The 18,869-nt window shown below is 29.9% G+C and overlaps 1 protein-coding gene across 1 annotated transcript; it reads left to right on the top strand.

Annotated features, from left to right (window-relative positions):
- Positions 1 to 3,460: 3,460 nt before the first annotated feature.
- On the top strand, positions 3,461 to 10,631 carry LOC149253006 ((R)-mandelonitrile lyase-like). The gene is made up of 5 exons (XM_089454333.1): positions 3,461 to 3,560; positions 3,653 to 4,324; positions 4,432 to 5,284; positions 5,453 to 5,479; positions 10,607 to 10,631. The coding sequence occupies exons 1-5, from the start codon at positions 3,461 to 3,463 to the stop codon at positions 10,629 to 10,631; spliced, it is 1,677 nt and encodes a 558-aa protein (XP_089310459.1).
- Positions 10,632 to 18,869: the final 8,238 nt, after the last annotated feature.

The following is an 18,869-nucleotide window of genomic DNA, read 5'->3' as shown; positions in this document are numbered from 1 at the left end:
TCCGATGCTGATCACCTTGATGAGGAGATTAAGCACTTAACCTCTATCTTTAAGGATATAGGATACAAGGAAAATGATATTACGAAATCTATAAAAAGAGCTGAAGGAAAGGTCCTCCCCAAGGGTCCTAAACAAAATTGTGGGATAGTTTACCTTCCATTCATTCAAGGGGTTATGGATAAGATCACCAAGGTTCTAAGAAAGAAAGACATATTCACTTAATTTATGACATGTGGAACAATTAAGCAAAGAATGAGATCTGTCAAGGATAACATCGATCAACAATAGCTTAAGGGAGTTTATAAGATTGATTATTCTTGCGACAAAAGTTATATTGGAGAGACACGGCGTTCCTTAAAAACCAGACTTAAAGAACATGAAGGAGATATCAAGAATGGGAGATCACGCACTTCAACCCTTGCAGAGCACTCCTCAAAAACCAAGCATCATGTTTGTCTGGAAAGCGCTAAAATTATCGCTAGGGAAAATCATTTTCAAAATAGGAAAATTAGAGTCACTTGAGATTAGGAAATGCCCAAATAATCTCAACAAGGATGGTGGGAATGACATCGGTGGAAATTGGCTTCTCGTGATTAGGCATATCAACACTTCTAGGTCTTCTGAGGTATAATATTCCAGGTATGAGCCCTCTCTCCTGGCCTTAATCTCTAAAACTTTATCAAACATTTTTAACTAAGATCCATTAATAAATTGATTAAATTAATAATTAATAATAACCTCCTAAAAATTTATGATACATTTTTTAACTAACATCTATCAAGAAGTGATTAAATTATTAATTATTAATAAATAACTAATTTATTATTAATAATTATTTATTCATAATAATTATTATTTATCTATTCATGAAAAATAGTTAATTAACTCTTATTAACTAATTAAATAAATAATTATTATTCATAATATAATTTATTTGTAAAATTTAGACTTCTGTGATCCATAGTAACGGCATTTTTGATAAAAATCACCTAACATAAAATATGATTTTTACCGAAAATATTGTTACAATATAGTTTATATTAATATTTATTAGTTAATAAACATTATTAATTATTTTATTTATTTATAGTAAATAATAATAATCATCATTGTTTTGTTAAAAATTAAGTCTTAATCATTTTAGAGAAATTTATAATTTCTCATTATTAATATTAAATATTAATATTAATTTATTAATAATAATAAGCTAATTTTTTTAAATAATTATATATTTCATAAAATAAAGTATAATAAAATATATTTAATTAAGTTTTTCATTGATATTAATAATAATTTATTATTATTTTTATTCTTATTATTCTTATTATTATTATTATTATTATAAAGAAGAAGATCAAAAGTGTCTCTCTGTTTTAACTAGCTCAAAGAGAAAATTAATATAGCCAAGATTAGAACGAACTCTCATGAGCTCCATAGTGAAACGGGTAGTTGGGTAGTTCCTAAAACACCATGGATGGAAAGGTTCTACCATCTCTGTGAGAATACGAACATCAAGGATGAAAATCACTTCCTCTTAGAGTGCACCCCGTACAACCACATTAGATCTCAATTTCAAAATCTTTGTTGCAATACTGATCTTCCTAGCCTTGTATGTTGTCAAAATTAGTGAGCTCAGGAGGCTTCTCTCCAAGCTTTTTGAGCATAGAAATAAAATCTTAAATCAAACTAAATAATTCATTTCTTTAGGTCCGATAAACCAAAATTCTTATTATTAATAATAAGAAATTAATAAAATATTAATATTAATTTACTAATAGTAAAATTAATTTATTAATTTATTTTATAGTAAAATAAAAGATTTTTACTCATTTTATGTTTTAGATTTTTTTTATTTAAAAATCATTTATATTAAAAAAAAAAAAAAAATCTTATTGTTAAAAAGATATTAATATTAATTAATTAATTTATTACATATTAAATAAAAAAGTTTTATTAATTTGATGTTTTATGTTTTTAAATTTTGCTTAAATAAAATAAAAAGTAATTGTTATTAAAATTATTTGATAATAAAATAACTATATATAATTATCAATATAATAGTTTAAATATTTTAATTTATTAATTATCTTTGTTTTGAAATTAGTATGTTTTTTGTTTTTTTGTTTATGCATTAGGTGTTTATATGGTCTAGTATGTAAGTTTTTCTTTCCATTATCACTTACAATTTGTGTCGTGAAGATGGATCTCCCTAGGATTCAAAACTTCAAGAAGAACATAACACTGTGGATGATCCGAATCACAATTTTTTTGTTTATTCATTAGGTGTTTATATGGTCTAGTTTGTAAGCTCCTCCTTCCATCTATCACTCAAAATTTCTATCTTTAAGATGTATCCCGTGGGATTCGAAACTTCCAGAAGAACATAATGCTATGGATGATCTGAATCACAATTTTCCAAAAAACAACGACAAAAGCTTAAGATCTAACAATATTATAACAATATATAAATATAAATATAATAATAATATTCACAATATAATTAATTTAAATACGAAGATTTTAAGTAAAATTAGGTAAAAGAATGCATTGGGTAACTGTTATAAGTTTTGGAAATTTTGGTAAGAATTTTGATACAATTTTTAGCCAAATTGTGATATTTTGTTGTTTAAAATGAGTTTTTGATTCCACATAAAGATTCACATTATGAAAAATTCTCAAAGCACTAAAATTGTGGAGAGCTTACAACTAAAACTCGTAATTCCAAAAAACTAGTATTGGATTTTAGAGAAACTCACCAAAAATATGAAAAACTCCTAAACATAAAAGAATTAGACAACACAATCATAGTGGTAATTGACAAAATTAACTTGTATCAAACTAATAATCGTAATAACTAATTTGATTAAAAATTTAAAAAATATATCAAAATAAAATACATTAAAAAAAACATATAAAACAATAACATTTTTACCACAAGCTCTCTCCACCTTAGTATAGAAAATATACTTTATCCTATCTTATTATTTATATAAACATTTAGACTTAATAAAATTACATAAAAATAAAAAATAAAATTAAATATAAAATTATAATTATAATTATTAATTAAAACCTTTCAAATTACATAGAAATAAAATAAAATTTAAAGCAGCTTAAAAGGTTCTACCAAACATCAACAGACATCAAATCTTTAGATCCAGTTCAGATACATCTAATCTGATATATAATATAATAATAATTTATTGTATAAAAATAAAAATAACTAACGAATATTATTTTTTTCTAGACACATTGATAATAATAAATTAATATACGGTTAAATAATAACTAATTAATATATATTGTGCCTGAATTAGGATTTTCTGGTGTTATTGTTTTGATATACTTCGACACTCTAACTGCAAGCGCTTATAATTATAAATAGCCTGGTATGCAGACCTAAAATGTACCACATCTTCTCAGAAAGAGTGAAGAAGAAGTTGAATTCCTTGTAACGGAAATGCCGATGATAATGGCTGTGAACAATATTCGTGCATGGTTTCAGCTTCTGGTGGTGCTAATGGTGATGAGCAGCAATCAGCAGCAATATTCAGCCACGGGTAAGCGCATGGGATGAATATGATATTTCTTCCTCTACTGTTTGATATGTTATGTTTGAATTAACACTGCCTTCCTGTTTGTTTCTGTTCAGCTGTAGGATCTCCACAATATCCGTATCCGTTCTTGTTTACGAATATGGAAAAAATACATCAAACAAAATTCGATTATATTATAGTTGGAGGAGGAACGGCGGGCTGCCCGCTCGCAACAACCCTCTCTGCTAATTATTCCGTTCTACTACTGGAGAGGGGAGATTCTCCATACGGAGTTCCGGATATCGAGAACGCCGATGCTTTTGGAAAGCTATTGGGCGAGACTGACAATTACACTTCCCCAGCGCAGACGTTTGTTTCAGAGGATGGGGTGTCTCTAGCCAGAGCTAGGGTTCTCGGAGGTGCAACTGCTTTCAATGGCGGCTTCTACAGCAGGGCCAGCGCGTATTATGTTCGCAAGATGCATTGGGACGAGCAACTTGTCAAGGAGTCGTATGAATGGGTGGAGAACCAGACTGTGTTTCGACCAGATCACCTCTCGCCTTGGTCCTCGGCTTTCAAAGATGCACTTCTGGAAGTAGGGGTTCTTCCGTACAATGGATATACGTTGGATCATATGGATGGAACCAAGATCAGCGGCGCCATCTTCGACAACAAAGGCAGAAGACATACGGCAGCAGATCTTCTCAAGTCTGCCAATCCCAACAATATTAAAGTCATCCTCAAGGCTACCGTTAGCAAGATTCTCTTTCATCACCCAACATCTCCAGGTAATATCATACATTTTCTTTCTTATGACAGCGACATTTATTTAATTATTCTATCATTTACGATGGAGATTGGACTAGTATATTTATAGCCAGATCTGTAAATGTAGGATCCTCTGGGAAGCCGAGGGCACGCGGAGTAGAATTCAACATCAGAGGCTTTAATGAATCCTTTCAAGTGTACCTCAATGAACCATCGCCTCCGAGCGAGATAATACTCTCTGCAGGTGCCCTAGGCAGCCCCCAGCTGCTTCTCTTGAGTGGAATCGGTCCAACTAAACAGCTCCGAAAATTCAATATTTCTCCAGTGCTACATTCACCTTTTGTAGGCAAAGGGGTTCAAGACAATCCCCGTGCAACCGCCACCTTGCAGTCCCCCAAACCCCTGGGAATCTCGACCATACAGGCCATCGGAATTATTAACCACTCTCAGACTTATATATTTTCCGGCAGCGTCATCCCGCCGGCAAATAACAGCGCATCCCCACAAGCCAAGAACGTGTCTGCTGGAAGAATATTCGAGAAGCTGGCGTATCCACTGTCGAGAGGACAGCTCTGGCTTCGCACCACGGATCCTCGAGACAATCCGGCTGTTCGATACAATTATTATAAACACCCTCACGACCTGCAAAAATGCGCGCATGGCGTGAGGGTGATGGCTAAAATCTTCGAGACACGGTCTCTGCAGAGGTTCACATATCCAGCAGCTAATAATTCCTCTCGTGAGTTTCATTTCATTGGGCCCGCGTTGCCCAAGAGCACGAGCAACGATGCAGCCATGGTTCAGTTCTGCCATGATACGTTGAACACAATGTGGCATTTCCATGGAGGATGTAATGTTGGATCTGTGGTTAACCATCAATATAAGGTAATTGGCGTTGAAAATGTGAGAGTTGTGGATGGCTCAACGTTCAGAGACGCTCCGGGAACAAACACACAAGCCACCATTCTCATGTTCGGCAGGTAATTATAAAAGTTTTGATATTCCAGTGGCCATCTCAACTCTTCTATGTCATATTTTCTAAATATTTGAACTCTGCAATGAATTAACATATGTCTATCAATTGATGTGTACAAATGTGAACCATAATATTATTAAATGTGAGCCAAATATTATTGTTGTGGATGCAGGTATATGGGAGTGAAGATTCTTCAAGAGCGGAAGAAATGAATTTTACTCATTGGCAAGGGTAGTATTGAGTTGGCTTTTGAACGGCATAACCATTGCCTGGCTCTGTTTTATTTTGTGGTTGCTGTGGGTTGTGAGAAATTTAGATAATAAATACACATATTAAGAACATGTGTTGTTTTTTTTGGAAATTTGTGTTGTTTTTTGGAAATTAATATTGCCAGAAGTGAATAAATATAAATATTAAGAACATGTGTAGTTTTTTTTTAAGAAATTAATATAATTATCTTTTGATTAATATAATATATTAAGAATATATGTAAGTTTCTTGAAAATTATTATATTTAAGTTTATGTTAATATAAATGGTTAAAAGATTTTAATATGTTTGAAAATAAAAAAATTTATATTTTAATTGAAAATTTTGATAAAAATATATTATTATATATTAAAGAAATCAAAATGTTTATAAATGTATATGTAATAAGAGATTAAAATGATGTCCATGGTTAAAACTTAAAAACTTAAATTCAATTCATTCTTTTAAAATTTTGTTAATTAATTAATTTTTAATTTTGTTAATTCATTAATACCAAGTATTTTAATGAAAAATAATAAAGTTAAAGATAAAATAATGTAAATGGTCCAAATTCAAAATTAGTTCTGAAATTTTGTTATAGTTATCTATTTTTTTGTTTGCTATTTTTTTAATAAACATTCCATATTAACATTAGCTAAATATTAAGAAATTTATATATATATATATATATATATATATATATATAATTAAATTTGTTGTATAAAAAATAAATCATTCGATGAGTTGGAATTTAAAAATTAATTGATATAATCTTTGTTTTTTTAATGTAGTAATAAATTTATCAATTTTTATCATTATGTATTTTAGGTGAATTGTAAAAAAGGTGAATTGGTTTTTACAAAGAGATATTTCTTTTATTAAAATATACATAATTTTGTTTTATTACTGGCGGGAATTTGATGTGAGTGGGGATAATAACAATGACTTCTTTTCTAGAGACAATCACTTCTTTTTATAATTGCATACTGTCCCTCTAAATTATGTGGTGATACTTGAAATCAAAACATTACCATGTTCACTACATTAAATTTGATATCTATCATATACACAAATTTTCTTTGATAAGTTGGATATTAGTGACTTTTGAAATTTAGGAATTTAAAATCTAATTGACTAATTAAATAATAAAATTTGATTATGAAGTGAATGATTTTTTTTTAAGTGACATTCTTTTTCTTATCTATCATGATTACACATGATTTTGTTTTATCACTTATGAAAAGCAAGTTTGGGTGGAGAGAATAACAATGTGTCCTTCTAACTACTCAAGATAACCCAATTCACAATTACATATAAATATTATTTTTTCTTATCTATCATGAAGACTGACTATTGTGTTTTATCACTTGTGGAAATAGGATTTGGGTGGAGAAGATAACAAGACTCCTTCCAACTACTCAAAGATAAACCCAATTCATAATTGCATATAAATATATTATCTCTAAGTTTCAACATAATACTTGAATTCATAGTGGAAATATTTTTCATGACTAACGATACAAACCACATCCAAAGATAAAAAAATAAAAATATAATATTTAAGCGCTCTATTTAGAGCTTAACTAGGAATTAATTACATACTTAACTACAAAAATGTTACACTTTAAATCTCAATTAATTATGTAAAGTCTAAACCATAGTAAAAAAATAATAATTCAAGATTATAATCTTTACCATCTATTTAGAATTAACTAAGACAAAAATTAAATATTAAATAAAATCCTACTATATGGTTTTTAGGATGTATACCTTATTTGAAAAACTATACAACATATTTATAGATTTATAACTGTGGCTTTATATTTTCTATAGGATAATATCCTTATAATCAAGAAATATATACATGATATAAATAATAATATGTTAAATTTAAATTAGAAATATATACATGATATAAATAATATAAATAATAATATATTAGATTTAAATTGATTAAGAATTAATGAGATGAATAGTTAACTTAAATATATCTCTCATGTTTAAATTTAGTTAATAAATTATGTTTTATTTTTTTTAATAAAACATTTAATTAATATGTATTATACTATAGATAGTGTTGTTTTGAAAATTAATATTTTTTTAATTAAAAAAATTATAATACATTAACAATATCAACGTAAAACAACAATTATAGGAATCTGTAATACTGGAATCTGTAAAGAATATGCTACGCTGGCTAGGAATTAGCAGTTAATGTGAAAATAAAACAACAATTATAGGAGTCTGTAATACTGGAGTCTAAAGAATATGCTACGCTGGCTAGAAATTGGCAATTTCTTGTGAGGTGGTAGGCATATGCATAGAAAGGCCAGGCGGAAACTTGAAGGAGAAATGTAAGGAGGGCCATCAGTGCACTAATGGGTGTCCATACCTCTCACACATATAATTGGTGGTTGGTGGTAGGCATATGCATAGAGAGGCTAGGTGGAAACTTGAAGAAAAAATGTAACAAGGGGCAATCAGTGCAAATTGATGTCCAATATTTAGACAAATGAAAATGACGTGTGAATACCCCTCACATATATAATTTTAAAAACATATAGATATTTTAAGATGTCAATAATGTTTATTTTGATATTTATTTATATAAAATATATAATATATAATAATAATTAAATAAAATATAAGAGTTTTAATAAGTTATAATTTTATATATTAAAGAAATCAAAATGTTTTTAAATTTATAATTAATTAGCAATTGAAATAGCGTGGATGGTCAAAACTTAAAATCAATTAGTTAATTTAAAATTTTGTTATAATTAATTAATTATTTTTTAATTTATTAATATAAAATATTTTAAAAAGGAAAAAAAATCACTAAAAAATTAAAATCACGTAAATTGTCCAAATTCAAAAATTTGTTATTTTATTGGTTTATTATTTTTTTCAATAAATATACCATATTAATGAAGTAGCTAAATATTAAGAAATGGTTAGTTATATATATATACCTCCTTCACATATAATTTAAAAATAGAGATATTTAAAAATGTAAATAGTGTTTATTTTGATACTTATTTATATAAAAAAATAATATCTAATAATTATTATTAAAATATAAGATTTAAAAATAGAGATATTTAAAAATGTAAATAGTGTTTATTTTGATACTTATTTATATAAAAAAATAATATCTAATAATTATTATTAAAATATAAGAGTAGATATTTTAAGCTGTAAATAGTGTTTATTTTGATATTTATTTATATAAAATAATAAATATCTAATAATTATTATTAAAATATAAGAGTTTGAATGACTCATAATTTTTTGGGTTTTCAAAAAATAAAAATAAAATACCAAGTAATCATTTTTAAAACAATATTCATAATAATATGTTGTTAATTAAATTAAGTATACAAACCATTTTATTTAATATTCATAATAATATGTCATTAATTAGAGTAGTTATGGTTTATATTTTATTTATGATGATATTTTTATAATCAAGAAAAAATATATACATGATATAAATAGCAATATGTTAGATTTAAATTGATTAAGAGTTAATTTAATGAGATGAATCTTTAACTTAAATATATAAGTCTCATGTTTTGCGGAGCATTTCATGGGTTCTTTTTTCCTTGGATGTGGCTAATTTGTTCATGGAGGACTTTGAGTCTAAGGCCTTGTCCTCAGCTCTATTCCAACCTAACCTTTGGAAAATATTTGTCAATGACACTTCCCTCGTTGTTGCTAATTTGTTCATGGAGGATTTTGAGTCTAAGGCCTTGTCCTCAACTCTATTCCAACCTAAGCTTTGGAAAATATTTGTGGATGACACTTGCCTCATCTGGTCTCATGGTCGGGAAAAGTTGGAACTCTTTTTCTAGCATCTTAACAATCAATCTAGTTCCATAAAGTTTGCTATGGAATGTGAAATTGATGGTAGCCTATCTTTCTCCACATTCTAATTTCGAAAAGAGATGATGGTTCTTTTTCCTTCCAAGTTTTTGGAAAGAAAACTCACACTGAGCAATATCTTCATGCTAATTCACATCCCTTAATGTAACATCCTAAAAAAAACTCATTGTAAAATCAATTACGAATAGTAATTTTTAAAAGAGTTACGAATCAGTTCAAAAACTGATTCTTGATTTCCGTGAAAACTAAATATAAAGATGAAGGGAAACACGATCCGAAGGGGAGGGCGTATCTCGTAGTTTTCATTTCTTGCTTGCAGATTAGCAAATTGTGCAAGGTCACGAGCCTGTTATGTTTTTGGGATGATAACCTTTATATTCCAAAGAACTGTGGTTAACATGTTGCTCTGGAAATTACGGTCTTGTTGATTTAAGAATTTCTGGTCTTTTGTAGTGGTGCCTCTCCCCACAGAGGATTGAACTGAAACCTTAATGGAAGTTCAGAATTGTGTTGAATATTTTTTTGTTATATCTTGTAGAAATTGTACACACAGAGTTTATCAAATAATGTTTTCTTGCGCCTATTTTTGTATTCGATATGCTGGGTAAGCCAACGGGATTCGACAGTCACTACAGTGTGAAGGCATGTGTTCAATATAATCCAGGTGAGCGTGAGGTTCCAAGGTTGCCTCCGATGATTCAGCCGCTCAAGGAGCTCCTCAGTCTTGCTCTTGCTTCTTTTCCAGCCCAGGTCTGTTGGTTATCACATGGTCTCGGACCTCAGATTGCTAATTTTTCCATAATGGACAACACTGTTTTATTTTGGACGGCTTGTGGTGGTACAACTGAAAAAGATAAGTTATTTTGTTGAAATATTCTTGGTTTATGTGCATAGAAAGTTATGGTTAATAATGTCCATGTTCTTTAAAGTAAATTCTTTATTTTGATGCACATAGTATAGTTTGGTTATGATTGCTAGGAATGGAAATTTTCGATGTATTAAAATATTGTAGGGATATAAGTCCTCTTGGGAATATTTGTTGCTTAAGTTTATTCACATAGCACAGTAAAATCTAAGTAGTTTTGTGATTTCTTGAGAGTGTTAAAAGCTAAGCAGCTTCATTATTCTTTGGAATAAATTACACAAGGTTCTTGCTAAGTACCCAAAATATCTTCTTGAGAAAAGATGGTGAGACATGTTAACTTCTTGAGGACATAGTATGAAAAATGGCCAAGCTTTCTTTGAATAAAATATGTAGTGTGCTTCTAGGCACATAGATAATCATTACTAACTTTCTTGAAGAAAAAGTATGTTTTATATACGCATAAATAATAGTCATTAAGATAGTTTCTTTTTAGAAAAAGTGTGCATACTTCATGTATGAAAATAATGGCTTTTATGAGAGATCTCTTGAAACAAAAATAGAGATTCTTTTCTTAAAAGACATGTATGAATAGTGTTCATACAAGAACCAGAATCCATACTTGTTTCATGAAAAGATTATGTGCTTTGAAGTAAAAGTAAGGGTAGCCATTGTGACATTGGAAATATGATTTGTGTGTACGTAGAGAAAGTGATTATGTTAACTTTCTTGAAAATAATAATCTCTTGAAAAGATCGTCTTGCTAGATGAGTTGTGTCGATTTTTTGATTTTGGTGCATAAAATGTTAAGTTAACCTTGTTATTGTTTCTTGATTTTTATGCATAAAGATGGGTATCTATAATAATTTCTTGAAAGGGAAGCACGAGAAACCTACATATAGGAAAATAGAGAAATGAGGTTACAATGACTTCATTTTAAGAGAGAAGTATGTAATTGTTTACATGAAAGGAAGGTAGAATTCTAGAGAAGGGAACATGTGTTGCATACATTGAAGAAGGGCTATTATGATAGGCTATTGGATGCACAAATAATAGTCATCGTGTTATAGAGATATGTTCTTTGTATGGATAAAGGAACTATTGAGCCATATTTCTTTAGGAAAATGATATGTGATTTTATGCTAACATAACTATTATCTTAGTTTCTTGTTGAATGAGATGTGTATGCACATGAGATTTGTGTTAGCTTTCATTAGAAAGGATATATATTCACATGCGGGAAGAGACAACAAGTTGTGTTAGATTACTTTACATATTTGCATGCATCAAAAGTAATAGCTAAAGGACTAGTTCCTTTGATAAAGTTTATGTAAATTTTCATGTAAGAAGATTATAATGATGTTTTAGTTAGTTCCTTCAAAGGAATGCCTTAGTCTTTTGTCCTCTAAGAATATGTGCTTATGCGAAGGGAAATATTAGTTAATATGATTATGTATAAATATAATCATGATATCACTATTGTTAATGACAACATTGGCAAGAAAAGTTGGATTACTTACGCAAAGTATAGGTTATATTTAACATTGTGGCAGGTAAAGAATTAATGTTACATGCAGATGAGCACGAGTTGTGGGATCATACATTGATATAAAAATCATGCCACAAGGATGTAGAGAGTGGTTATATGTAAGTAAAGGGTTTCATGGAAAATGTAAAAGCTTCTAGCTAGTTATGTGACATTTTAAGGATACTTCATTGTAATAAGTTATAACAATGGATAAGAGATGGAATCCCTTATAAACCATTGAGTAAGGGGTGAAAACCCTCACGAGCGTTTGATAATAAAATTAAATGTTTGTCGGTTTTCACCCTACGGGGTTTCTAGGGTATATCGGTCTTCAATGATGTGATTTCTTATTGTGTCGGTTTGATGATGTTGAATGCTTGATGATGTTGATTCCTTATTGATGTTGCAGTCATAATGCCAAGTATGTGATTAACTAATATGGTTAAGGAAATCATGGAACAGATGCAAGGTTCATCAGTCAATTTATGTTATTGTACTACAACAGTGGTTGGCAACGGTTATGCGACTTACTTTCCTCTATTGAAATTTACTTTATGTGCTAATGAACATTATATCTAAAGGTTAATGAGGAATGTGGAGTTGTGGTTTGGATAACTACTTGTGGGTAATTTGTGTAAAAATTATAACTCCCTGCTTTTACATGTGAGGTTACCAGGGTATGTTACAAGTGGTATCAGAGTTAAAGGTTGTAGCAGTGGTGCCTTTGGAAATTGGTAAGTGGAAAAGAAATTGAGGTATGCCACCAGTGGGCATTAACTCAGGTATGAGTTTAAAACTCTACATATTGATTTAGTAGTACAATACTTTTCACATGATACGTGTGATTCATGTTTATAACTGCTTTGAGTAGTAAGTAATAAAGTTTGCTGCAAAACTATGTTCTTGACATTGGATTCTTGATGAGGATAAAAGACAATAAAACTCTTATCACACTTATGAACAATATTGAACACTCATTACACCTATGAACAATATTGAGCACTCATTAAGGAAGTGACAATCAACTACCAACTTTTTCTTTGCAAATATGGCAATAATAATGATACATTTAATGAAAATGATTGAAGTTACAATGAACTAATTTAAAGGGGTCAATGCATGAATGTAAAATGCAGGGAATGTCCTTGAATATGATGATATAGTGTTTTAAAAAAGACAATGTAAGAAACCCTTTAGATATTGAAAATATACAATGAGTCAAGTAGTGAGACTTGATTGTAATAACTAATTAAGTTTTGCCATGGTTTCATTAAGATGATTGGCAGTTTGGATTGGTTAGTGTTGTATGACTAACTAATAGCACTTATATACGTGAATTGAATTTGATTTAAGCGTATCACAATTCGCAAACAAGTGATTATGGTAGTTATTTCATGTCTCGGTTTGTTGATGGCAATACATTGTGGGAAATTGGAAATGTTTAGATTGTTACCTCAACTATCATTGGCATTTACACAGTAATGAATATTTGCATATACTTTTATGCATGATAGTATTGTGCCTCAAACCAAAATGATTTGGAAAGTGAATACTTGTTAAATGATGCATATGTATAACTAACGTTGCGGATGGGATTAAGTAGAGGTAGCTTAATGGCAACAAGAAAACTCGTCATGTAAAATGTTGCAATGTGAATTGTGATCATAAATGAGAAATAATAATGTTATATGATATACATGATTGTGTTATTTGGAAAATCAGAATGCATACAACATGTATGTCAGTTGTGTTTCCTATCAATCTAGATGTTGTGGACCCATGTTGAGGGTTAAGTGTAAATGCATGGTGTACATGCATGTTTATTTTGTTAATGATAATGTGCATATGGTTCATTATGTAAATTGCTTTGAGGAAGAGTGATAAAAGAGAAATTTAACATGCCAGACAGTTGCAGATAGTTGTGAAAGGCTATAAGGCCTTGGGTTGATGGCGGTTGCCTGCCCAAAGGGGTTGATGGTACTTGCTTGCCCGGATTTCCTCTCCTTAGAGATAAATGATCTCAATAAGGGAAAAGAGTTTGCCAAGATGGTGAATAGGGTAAAACCCTGAGGCAAATTTATTGAAATGGAGCCTGTTGGAGGAGGCCCAAAATTCCTCATAGACGGGACACTGTCAGAGGAATAGGCAGGACGCTGCCAAGAGGAATCCTATATTGGACCCTATGTGGTCATTGGAATTATTGAGCTGGTTGGCCAGTGGAATTCCATGTTAGACCTGGTAAGGTCTCTATCAAAGAAATTGTCTGGATGTGAAAATGACTCCACCTGGTTGTGGAAACCAGTTCCCATGGGTTAGGAATTCTTTAGCCTATTGTGGTTCTCATAGCTAAAGAAATTAACTAATCAGCTATATGTTATGTTAAAAATGAATTCTATATATAGTTGTGTAAAATATGTTATGCACATTTAACACGAAAGGAGCTTAGTTCTCAGTAAGGAGTTATTGGAATTTTAGTTCCTTTATTGTATTACCAATCTTGTAAACATCTTAGTAGGGGCTAAGACAATTTTCACTTGATGTAGTAATTGACTGTTTTGATGATTAGAGAGATAGGTGCTCTTTTGGTACTTTCAGAAGTACTCTGTGGATGTCTTTAGTGAGAATTAATTCAATGTGCATGTGGAGTAGTGATTTATCATTTTGATGATTAGTGTTAGTGCTCTTTAAGTACTTGTAAAAGTACTGTGATTTAAAAATCATCCAACATTGCACAATTGACTGATAGTTAAAAGTAGTTCATTCTACTCAAAATATTGTGACTAATGCGATTGAATTTATTAGTCATACATTATAGGTTACTTACCATGGAGGGTTGATGGATTGTTCAATCACTATTAAAATTCTTACGTGAAAGTGCTCATGATTTTCAAGAGTAATTCGTAAGTAATGGTAAGTTGATATAGATATTTGTCTGTAGAACTTGCATATTTTTGCAGTTATAAATGCTTATAACTATTGAATTTTCTCACATTATAACATTACTGTTTTTTTTATTGTCATTTCTTGGAATGAAATCTTTGATTTTAAGGAGGAAGGATCGCTTTTTGTGCGGTTTAGATGGTTATATCATGAGTAAAATCTAAAGTTCCAATGAGAGACGAACATTGAGGACAGTGTTCTTGTTAGGGGGGAGTATGTAACATCCCTAAAAATAACTCATTGTAAAATCAGTTATGAATAGTATTTTTAAAAGAGTTACGAATCAGTTCAAAAACTGATTCTTGATTTCCATGAAAACTAAATATAAGGATGAAGGAAACCAAGATCCGAGGGGGAGGGCATATCTTGTAGTTTTCATTTCTTGCTTGCAGATTAGCAAATTGTGCAAGGCCGCGAGCCTGTTATGTTTTTGGGATGATAACCTTTATATTCCAAAGAACTGCGGCTAACATTTTTCCCTGGAAATTATAGTCTTGTTGATTTAAGAATTTCCAGTATTTTGTAGTGGCGCCTCTCCCCACAGGGGGTTGAACTGAAACCTTAATGGAATTTTGGAATTGTGTTGAATATTTTATGTTATAGCTTGTAGAAATTGTACACACAGAGTTTATCAAATAATGTTTTCTTGTGCCTATTTTTGTATTCGATATGCTGGGTAAGCCAACGGGATTCGACAGTCACTACAGTGTGAAGGCAGGTGTTCAATATAATCCAGGTGAGCGTGAGGTTTCAAGGTTGCCTCCGATGATTCAGTTGCTCGAGGAGGTCCTCGGTCTTGCTCTTGATTCTTTTCCAGCCCAGGTCTATTGGTTATCACATGGTCTCAGACCTCGGATCTCTAAGTTTTCCATAATGGACAACACTGTTTTATTTTGGATGACTTGTGGTGGTACAACTGAAAAAGATAAGTTCTTTTCTTGAAATATTCTTAGTTTATGTGCACAGGAAGATATGGTTAATAATGTCCATGTTCTTTAAAGTAATTTTTTTATTTTGATGCACATAGTATAGTTTGGTTATGATTGCTAGGAATGGCAAGTTTTCATGTATTAAAATATTGCAGGGATGTAAGTCCTCTTTGGAATATTTGTTGCTTAAGTTTATGCACATAGCACAGTGAAAGCTAAGTAGTTTTGTGATTTCTTGAGAGTGTTAAAAGCTAAGTAGCTTCATTATTCTTTGGAATAAATTACACAAGGTTCTTGCTAAGCACCCAAAATATCTTCTTGAGAAAAGATGGTGAGACATGTAAACTTCTTTAGGACATAGTATGAAAAATGGCCAAGTTTTCTTTGAATAAAATATGTAGTGTGCTTCTAGGCACATAGATAATCATTACCAACTTTCTTGAAGAAAAAGTGTGTTTTATATACACATAAATAATAGTCATTAAGATAGTTTCTTTTTAGAAAAGTGTGCATACTTCATGTGTGAAAATGTTTCTTTTTAGAAAAAGTGTGCATACTTCATGTGTGAAAATAATGGCTTTTTTGAGAGATCTCTTGAAACAAAAATATAGATTCTTTTCTTAAAAGACAGGGATGAATAGTGTTCATACAAGAACTAGAATCCATACTTGTTTCATGAAAAGATTATGTGCTTTGAAGTAAAAGTAAGGGTAGCCATTGTGACATTGGAAATATGATTTTGTGTGTACGTAGAGAAAGTGATTATGTTAACTTTCTTGAAAATAATAATCTCTTGAAAAGATTGTCTTGCTATATGAGTTGTGTTGATTTCTTGATTTTGGTGCATAAAATGTTAAGTTAACCTTGTTATTGTTTCTTGATCTTTATGCATAAAGATGGGTATCTATAATAATTTCTTGAAAGGGAAGCATGAGAAACCTACATATAGGAAGATAGAGAAATGAGGTTATAATGACTTCCTTTTAAGAGAGAAGTATGTAATTGTTTACATGAAAGAATGGTAGAATTCTAGAGAAGGGAACATGTGTTGCATACATTGAAGAAGGGCTATTATGATAGGCTATTGGATGCACAAATAATAGTCATTGTGTTATAGAGATATGTTCTTTGTATGGATAGAGGAACTATTGAGCCATATTTCTTTAGGAAAATGATATGTGATTTTATGCTAACATAACTATTATCTTAGTTTCTTGTTGAATGAGATGTGTATGCACACAAGATTTGTGTTAGCTTTCATTAGAAAGGATATACATTTGCATGCGGGAAGAGACAACAATGTTTGTTAGATTACTTTACATATTTGCATGCATCAAAAGTAATAGCTAAAGGAATAGTTATTTTGTTAAAGTTTATGTAAATTTTCATGTAAGGAGATTATAACTGATGTTTTAGTTAGTTCCTTCAAAGGGATGCCTTAGTGTTTTGTCCTCTAAGAATATGTGCTTATGCGAAGGGAAATATTAGTTAATATGATTATGTATAAATGTAATCATGATATCACTATTGTTAATGAAAACATTGGTAGGAAAAGTTGGATTACTTATGCAAATTATAGGTTATATTTAACACTGTGGCAAGTAAAGATGGTCCATGAAAATGAGCACGAGTTGCGGGATCGGACATTAACAAAACAATTATGCCACAAGGATGTAGAGAGTGGTGATATGTAAGTAAAGGGTTTCATGGAAAATGTAAAAGCTTATAGCTAGTTATGTGACATTTTAAGGATACTTCATTGTAATAATTTATAACAATGGATAAGGGATGGAATCCCTTATAAGCCTTTGAGTGAGGGGTGAAAATCCTCATGAGCGTTTAATAATAAAATTAAACGTTTGTTGGTTTTCACCCTATGGGGCTTCTAGGGTATATCGGTATTCAATGATGTGATTGCTTATTGTGTCGGTTTGATGATGTTGATTCCTTATTGTTGTGATATTCATAATGCCAATTATGTGATTAATTAATATGGTTAAGGAAATCATGGAACAAATGCAAGGTTCATCAGTCAATTTATGTTATTGTACTACAACAGTGGTTGGCAATGGTTATGCAACTTACTTTCCTCTATTGAAATTTACTTTATGTACTAATGAACATTATATCTAATGGTTAATGAGGAATGTGGAGTTGTGGTTTGGATAATTACTTGTGGGTAATTTGTATAAAAATTCTAACTCCCTGCTTTTACATGTGAGGTTACCGGGTACGTTACACTTAAATTTATAATTGATGAGAGATTAAAATGATGTAAATGGTAAAAATTTAAAGTCAATTCATTCATTTCAAATTTTGATAATTAATTATTAATGTTGTTAATTTATTAATATGAAATATTTTAATGAAAAAATAAAAAAGTTAAAGATTAAACTGATGTAATTGGTCCAAATTCAAAATTAGTTCTAAATTTTTATTATAGTTATTGATTCTTTTATTTTTTATTTTTTTAATAAACATATCAAATTAATGTAGTTAAATATTAAGAAATTGTTAATTTTGGATGAACCATATAAAGAGGTGATTTCTTTTTCCTTCCAAATTTTTGGAAAAAAAACTCTCACTAAGTAATATCTTCATGCTAATTCACATCATTTAAATTTATAATTGATGAGGGATTAAAATGATGTGAATGTTAAAATTTAAAGTCAATTCATTCATTTCATTTTTGGTTAATTAATTAATTATTAATTTTTAATTTTTAATATGAAGTATTGTAATGAAAAATTTAAAAAGTTATAGATTAACATGATGTAAATGGTCCAAATTCAAAATTATTTCTAAAATTGTTAGCAATAACTGTGGAAATGAAATATCACCGAAGTCTTGAGTTCAAATCTGATCGACCAACAACTTATGATGTGACATTATCAAAATCAATATAGACCACAAAATTCTAAAGTCGAGTATTAAGAAAATGTTAATTATATATATTTTCATCACATTAAATTGTATAAAAAAATAATTTGACGAGTTGGAATTTAAAATTTAATTGAAATAAATGTTGATTTGTTTTTAATGTAGTGATAAATTTATCAATTTTCATCATTGTGTATTTAATTGAATTGGTTTTTACAAAGGGATATTCATTTGGTTAAAGTATACATAATTTTGTATTACTGATGGGAATTTGATGTAACTCTAAAGAAACCCAATTCATAGTTGCATATGGTCTG

This window comes from Pinus tabuliformis, chromosome 7 (genome assembly GCF_031772625.1).
Source record: "Pinus tabuliformis cultivar Carrire ecotype Pingquan chromosome 7, CPIR1, whole genome shotgun sequence".
In the NCBI taxonomy this organism is placed as follows: domain Eukaryota; kingdom Viridiplantae; phylum Streptophyta; class Pinopsida; order Pinales; family Pinaceae; genus Pinus; species Pinus tabuliformis.
This window is presented reverse-complemented; position numbering and strand designations above follow the sequence as displayed.